Source organism: Glycine max, chromosome 16, assembly GCF_000004515.6.
Source record: "Glycine max cultivar Williams 82 chromosome 16, Glycine_max_v4.0, whole genome shotgun sequence".
Taxonomy (NCBI): Eukaryota; Viridiplantae; Streptophyta; class Magnoliopsida; order Fabales; family Fabaceae; genus Glycine; species Glycine max.
In genome coordinates, this window is record NC_038252.2 from 9,641,989 (window position 1) to 9,650,096 (window position 8,108).

The window sequence follows — 8,108 nt, forward strand, 5'->3', positions numbered from 1 at the left end:
AATAAAGATTCTCTCTTTCTTTCATTACTCACTAATCTGATCCAGATTCTACCAATATACTACAAATAAAAAGATGCCATAAATAAAACATACAAGAGTGATTTTCTTACCAAGGAAAAACATATTTAGTAGACAATATAGGGTCAAGCCAGTTTGAGTATAATTTGCAACAAGCTATTCAATGGCCGCCACCATTTGCCAAAGCTATTTAGAAAAGTGTAGGATATTGAAATGAGAAAGCCGCAGGCAAAATAGATCAGCATCATCTGTCTTCATACATATAATCAGTGTTGGGATCTATCAATACATTGCAGCATCTGAATGATGCAGTGACAATGAAATCACATACAGATAATAATCCTCTGAGCATTTATTTGTGTGAAAGAGGCATGATGATATTGTAAAGAAACAAACTAAAGACAGAAACGATCTTTTATTATATGAAAAAAAAAAAAAACAGAGCAATACAGAAACACAACTCATTCGGAAGTTAAACATCCATAAATGAAGAACACTACAATTATACCCTAGTTGAAATGAAAGAATAGTTTTCCAAGTCTAGTCAATTGAAATCCTTAAGTCGCTTTTTGAGCATGTCCATTGATTTCTTTTTAGCACTTTGCTTTGTATTTTTATTTGAAAGACTTCCAAATATCCCATCTGGAGAATCCTTGAATTTATCACAAATGGAGGCTACCCTCTTATAATCCAACGCATAGTAGTTTTTCTCCCTTATTACAGGATTCATGAAGTTCTCAGGCTGACTACTTGACAGAAGATTGATTAATTGTCGTGCTTCTATCATACAGCTCTTGAAACTATCTCCCGAGTAAATTTCAGCCAAGCCAGAAGAATGGAACCTCTCATCTGCAAAACTCTCTAACATCCTAAGATCATTGTTGAAATTCATCACTGCATTTGCATTAAACCTTTTGACATTATCACTAAGGAAAGCAGCCACAATTGTATTGGAAATATGCTCAATTGCACTTGTCCCAACCTTGTACATAGCATCTAGGGGTAAAATTTGTTGCGCTGTGGACATTAGTGAATCAAGGTAAAAGATCACTTCATTTATGTAGTCATTTCCATTTGGCTTTGCCTCCTCAGAAGTCCAGTTGATACTTTCTACAAGATTCATATACTCATCTAATTTTGTGTTTACCAAACTCAGCAGAGTAATATAAACCGCATCCCTCGAAGTCTTGAGTAACACCTTCGCGGTTAAAGTAGCTTGGGGCTTCTCAGCTGATCGAACTGAGATGCAACACTGTTGAGCAGCATGTCGAAGGAAATAGTCACAAGCTCTTTCAAGGACAGTTATATTTGCAGCAAGCTGCATTGCTTGAGACACACTGATATTTCCACTATTGATTGTATCAAGTAAAGTTTCGTTTAATACTTCTATCAGGAACTTGTCCAAATACTTCCTCAAAAAATCAAAGAAACCGGTACGTACACCATTAGACAAGTAATCAACAGAGCCTTTGATGAAGGATCTCACAATGCGACAAGCATCGGGTACCATGGAGGAGAATGGTGCAACATATGGAAAAGCAGGCATAATATCTGATGTTTGAATATTAAATGACAGAACATTATTCTCATAATCAGTATCCCTTTTTATCACCATCTGCTCATATGAGTCGTTGCCAAGAACATCAACAATTTGTTTCTGACATTCTTGCAAAAGAAGCCTATGGTATTTGTCACGGCTATTATCAAGCACATCAAGAAGTTGGCCAATGTCATATCCATATTGTCTAAGAGTAGACCCAAGAAGTGTAACATAATCCTTAACTAGGAGAAGATTTGTGGCAGAATTCATATGAGAGAATTGCGTGTCCAACATTGATGTTATTTTTGCTAAAGCAGTCTCCCACATAGTTTCAACCTTATCGGGTACCAGGAGCCCACCAGCAGTCCTCAGGACCTTATCCTCCACTATGAAGTACCCAGCAATTTGAGCCAAAAATGTCTGATGTGATTCGACAAAAGGTTGAGCAGAAGATATCTCCAAATCCGAATTCAATTGTAACAACCTGTTCTTATAGTAATAGTCATGAAACTGCTCCAGGATTCCCAGGCAACTATGAATATGACAAGCACGATAAAGAGGTGTGAGATCAAATTTCATGGCAGAATCTTCATCTTCTTCAACCACCAAATTATAAGCTTGATCATCAACCCCTGAAATATTTAATCCCTCAGCCTTTCTCTTCCTTTCCAGCATTTCCTCATCCCTCTGACGAACTTGAGCAGCACGACCAATTGCCGTTTGCCCAATTATTTTACAAGAACTCCTTATTTGGACCATCCATTCATTGACTTGACTGCATACTTTCTTCTCAATGTGCGATTTTATGGAAGGAATTTTTTTCTCTATCACCCTTTTGAGAGCCCTGGCAGGAATATTCTGAATGTAACATTTCTCAAGTAAATCCACAGTTTTCAGTGCAGGATAAAACTGGCTTTCTGAAATGTGATTGTTGCACTTCACACAAAGCTCCAATACTTTAATACAGTTCTTTGACATTTTTATAGCTTCAGTCACATTCTTCTTGACGGTATACGATTCAAGAAGCTCCTCAAGCTTGATAAGAAGGGTGCTGCCAACCTGCTGCAACTTAAAATTATCACTTTGGAGCTCACTCTTGAGCTCTTCAGCATCAACTAACACGCCTCGAAGTTCATCAACTGCAAGGATGAATTCCTCATAGTGGGTTTTACACATTGCCTCAATTTCAGCTTCCTTTTTCTTCACCACAAAATCAAGCTGGCGTAGGAGCCCCTTGGGCCGCCCCATTTCGAAGGCGTGTCTGACAAGAGGACTAATGTCATCTCCATTGGCAACCAGAGTAGCTAGAACTAAGTCTTCTCCTTCATCGCCATTCTCTACATCAGCTCTCCTTTTTGTTTTGACATCCATTGTGACTTGAATCCCTGGAATCTGGAAACATATTGCTTGTTAGAAACAAAATACCAAACCAAGCCTAACACAAATTTATTAGATTACAGGAATTCTTATATGAGCACAATGCCTAATTGCCTATACAGACCAATGGAGATGTAAAATTCCTCCCTCCACTATTCACAACCTTTTAAGTATAAAAATCCAGAATTTACTGTTAGGGTATTCTGAACCTATAGAGACCAAAAGATGTTATTTGCTTACCAATCTTCCCCACTTTCATTTTATTTTATTTATAATTAAATTTTCTAATATTCCTTCTTCCTTTCATCCATCCTTTTTTCCCTTGCACTCCTCTAGTGGATATATTGATTTAATCTATCTCCCAATATAGGAACTCTTCTATAATCATATGAGCCACTAGAAACAACAACCGTGAACAAAATAGAGTGTAACTAATCAAATTAAACAAGCCACTTTCGTGGCTTACAAGTTACAAGACTAAATCACTTCAACAAGGTGTTCAATTAAACAAAAATAAAATATTTTACTAATCACTAAAGGATTTAGAGATTAGAAACACTCAATTTAGCTAAAACACAAAAAGGGATTTAGAACTTAATATCCAAGAAGGCAATGAAACTAAAACATAGACAAAATAGGAACAATGAAATTAAAACTCAACATTCAAAACTAAACCCCCATTTCTGCATGCAAGGTTTCAATTGACACAAATGGATTTGGCAAATAATTATGTGATCCGAGATTCAGAATATAGATTATCTTTGGGAAATTAGGGAAATAAATTCATGATTTGAGTGAGAAGCGAAAATTGATACAGAAGTGAGGAATAAAAGGAGGAATTGGTGTACGTGTGTAGGTGACGGCGAGAAATCACAGGCTGAGGCTATCTCCTTCTTGGTCACAGACACATACAGTCAGGTTTGGGTTTAGCAATAGCATACGTAGCACTCTCTATCCATGCATGCCAATGCCAATACCAATACCACGGATCCAATCATAGGTTGTATTTAAGTTTTAACTTTTTGAGACATTGTTTCCCATGATAAGCGTAGGAAAGAAAGGGCGTTTTAAAATTTAATTTATTATTATTTAATTACAATTAATGTATTGTTTTTCTACAAACATCTCCCAGTTTATTTACTTTTATAATAATCATTTTTATTAATATTATATATATTTTTGGATAAATACTTATTTTGGTTATGTTGTCAACTCAACTTTAACAAATTCTTTATCCACATGATTGATATGTGTCTAAAAATTAATTTTTTAATTTAATTTCTAAACTTGACAACTTGTCATTTTGGTCTTAAACTTGAACACTTAATATTATTTTGGTCATTGAACTTAACCACGTATTATAATTTTGATCCTTGAAAGCATTTTTAAATTTTTAATTAAATATCATGTTGCATGTAAATTATTAGTATAAACATTATCATATTCTCTCACTTTCATTCTTTATTCCTCATATTTTTCATCTTCCTCTTACTAATTCTTCTATTAAATTATACTATAAATATGAAAATAATTTGTGAGTAATGTTAGTAGTTAAATCTAAGACATTGATAACAAGATTCTATAAGGTTTTCAAATAAGATCTTTTACCAAAATCAGGTTATTATCTTATATGCTATAATTTATATGCACCATGAGACTTAATTAAAAAATCAAAAGTACTTTTATGAATTAAAATGATAATACTTTATTAAATTAAAGGATCAAAATATCAACGAGTGATTAACAAAATTCAGTGACCAAAATATCAATTAGTAATTAAGTTTAAAGGTTGTCACATCATATATGTGACAACCATCAATTATCACATTATCACCGGAGATATCACCTAAGTATCCTTAATGTTAACAGAGTTAGGTCAACTAAATTCAATTTTTTTTTATCTTCTAAAAATCAATTTATGAGTCCCCACACACTTTCATTGACCAAAATGAATTTTTATCCTGTATATATTGTATTATGGGCTTTTGCTTAAACCAAAAAAGCTGATTATATACAACAACAGTAACTTAGCATTTGAACTCAAGACCATGTGATAATTATTTTAGAAATTATATATAAGATAAATTTCTTATTAGTTAAAAACATAAAATCATACATGAGATGATTTTTTATTAATTTAATGTATAAAAATATTTACATTAACAATAAATAAAAATTAAGTTATTATTACTATTATTTTGTTTCCTACTTTCCTGGTGCAAATATGATAAATTTTGGTATTTAATTCCTTTAAAAATTTGTTTATTTTAGTATTTATAAATGTAAAAAGTTTTTAAAATATTCTTATTTACTACCGTTTGGTTGCAATTCTCATCATCATATCTACTAATAACATGAGATGTATCTAGACATAACCCATTACATCTCATTTCAAAGAGATGATTGACATAATATATCGAAATGTATGTTATCTTATCACTAAATGATAATATATAAACTATTTTAAAATGAATAAATTTATGAAAACCAAAATTAATAAAAAAAAATTAAAGATTAAAATAAAAACTACCTATATTTACTAGAAATAAATCATTTGAATCTTAATATTATTTTGTCCATACCTAGACATATCAGAGTAGTTATGCAAAAAAATCATATTAGAGTAGTATTTTTCTATTTTTTCAAAGGCCAGTGTTAGATGTTAATTTTGTTAATTTTTTTGTTTATGGGAAGAATTTGTATCCACGAGCTCTTCCTTCTCTCCTCTCTTTAACCACTAAACCAATCTTATAAATTCAAGTAATATTTTTATATTAAGACTTCATTTCTCACATCATTATTATTTTTTTTTTTAATAGGAAAAAGTGATAGAATGGGGGAGCTACCCCAATATTGCTAGATAAGGCGCATACCAAGGCTGTTACATAGGCCTAAACCGCAAGTAATTTCACTCAATTGGAGCTACTCAATTAGTCCATGGCAGTTACAAAGATTTGAATACTTGTATCAACCTGCATTGGTTAATTTTTTTACAACTTAAATATGTATTTAGTTCCTTAAATTTGTGACATTTTTAGTTTTGATTCCTCAATTAAAAATTTATCCTTTTTAGTCCCTTAAATTAGTAAAATATTATTTTTAGTCCCCCAAATTGAAGATAAGGGACTAAAAATAACATCTCATGAATTTAAGAGACCAAAAAGAACAAATTTGTAATCGAGGGATTGTTGAATAAAAAGGACATTTATGTCTTAAAGATGAATAAGGACCCTTAACTATTTTGATTAAATATAAATAAAGACAAAGGTAAAAAGTGTGTGTTATGCATATGATATGTTGTGTCTGCATGTTTTATCAGAATGTGCCTTACAACATTTGTGTCTCATATTTTCAAACGATAGGCAAATAAAGTCATGATCTAATACAACATGTGGGATGACAATTAAAACTTCATTTATTCACTCTGTGTCTAAGATTCTATTTGTAGAAACATTTTTCTAGGATTTGTTGAATTCTATGAAGAATAAATGAAGTCAAGATCTGAGAATGTCACTTTCACTATCAAAATAAGAGTTTAGGACCTGCTCTAACACAAAGATGTCACTACCTGCTATAGTTTTCTTACACACAAGCGTTGAAGAGAAGACTCTCTACATAAGGAAAGGACACGCATTAAATTCACCCAATGACCTTTTATCAAATGAAAATTAAGTGAAGATTTTTCTATTTTGAGACAACAAATACTTGAAGATGAAGCCTATATAAAAGAAGCTTTGAAGATTGAAGTAGTTGATCTTGCGCAAAAAATTATATCTCTTATTCTTCAACAAGCTCTCTACATACTCTTGAAAAGTTAGAAAAAAAAACTCTTAAAACATCTTGAACATTTTGAGAGAAAAAAGACTAAGTGTTAATTTGTATATCCATCTGTAAGACAATCCTAGATTTAGTCTCTGAGCAAACTTCAAACACAAATATTTTCTAATTTTTTTAGGGCTAGTAGTGACTTGATAAAACAAATAATACTGGATGTTGGTCAAGCTTGGGGTAGAGCTTGATTTGTAAGAGTTAGAAGTGGACATGATATAATACTTGTAACTTGTAAAAAGTTAGTGGATATTATTTTTTTACCAAGAATCGGATGTAATCTCACATGTAGAGACAAACCCATATAACTTTATGTCTGTTAATTCTTCATTTGTCTTTGCTTTTAATTGGCCATGGGTCTGAATTATTTTTTAGTCGTTTGAGAACATCTTGTGTGTTTTACAAACTTGTTTTCTCATCGTTTGAGTATTCTTGTTATAAAATTTGTTATCCGTTTTTTATAAAGTTTTCTTCTTAGGCGAAAAACTTTGTTGGTTTAAGAAAAAGGTTTATAAATTAAGCTAAAATCATAATTCAATCCTCCTTCTTGTAATATTTGCTTGTATAGGAATCAAAGCCAAAAATATTCCAAAATCTAAGGGGTAAAAATATATTTGTTTTTTACGGTATACATAAATGTTAATGTAAAATATGTGGTTAATATTAATTTAAATACACATTTCAAATAGGCTTTTGTTATTGGCACCATCATGTTATCGACACTCCTTGTATTAGATTTTTTGTTTTGACAAAAAATACCCCTTAGAAAAATGAATTTTTGTTTTATATTATATAAAACGAAAATATGTTTCCATTTTATATTGGGATGTGTGTTCCAAGGACGATAAAATGGAAATACACTTCTGTTTTGTATAATATAATAATGTAAAACAAAAACACATTTTTATTTTGTTTTGGGAGGATACACCTTACTACAAAATGAATATGCATTTTCATTTTCTATTGAAAATCTAAGCCCCTATGAAATATACAACAGGATACAAACCAACATGATCCATACCATGATAGTGTTGAATATAAAATTAATAAGTTCGATATCAATGAGTTTTTGTTAAATAATATTAATACAATTATTCCTTAGTAATATCAACCACATAGTCATTCTTTCTAGTCACAAACAGAGGCATGATTGTTGTATTACTTTTAGCTCTAAAACAAAAATTCATTTTCATTTTGTTTATTTATCATGAACCACAACAGAAATACATTTTCATTTTGATTATAAAAACAACAAAATGAAATCGTATTTTTGTTTTTGGTTATTGATCAATAACAGAAATGGAAATGCATCTTTGTGAGATCTCACTTTAGTGGAAATATGTTT

General features: G+C 31.3%; 1 protein-coding gene across 1 annotated transcript; it reads right to left on the bottom strand.

Annotated features, from left to right (window-relative positions):
* Positions 1-414: 414 nt before the first annotated feature.
* On the bottom strand, positions 415-2,986 carry LOC100796988 (exocyst complex component SEC15A). The gene has a single exon (XM_003547720.5). The coding sequence runs from the start codon at positions 2,927-2,929 to the stop codon at positions 563-565; it is 2,367 nt and encodes a 788-aa protein (XP_003547768.1). The 5' UTR covers positions 2,930-2,986; the 3' UTR covers positions 415-562.
* Positions 2,987-8,108: the final 5,122 nt, after the last annotated feature.

Bases quoted from the DNA above. Each gene is read 5' to 3' on its own strand.
- LOC100796988 (XM_003547720.5), bottom strand. From the start codon at position 2,929: ATGGATGTCAAAACAAAAAGGAGAGCTGATGTAGAGAATGGCGATGAA.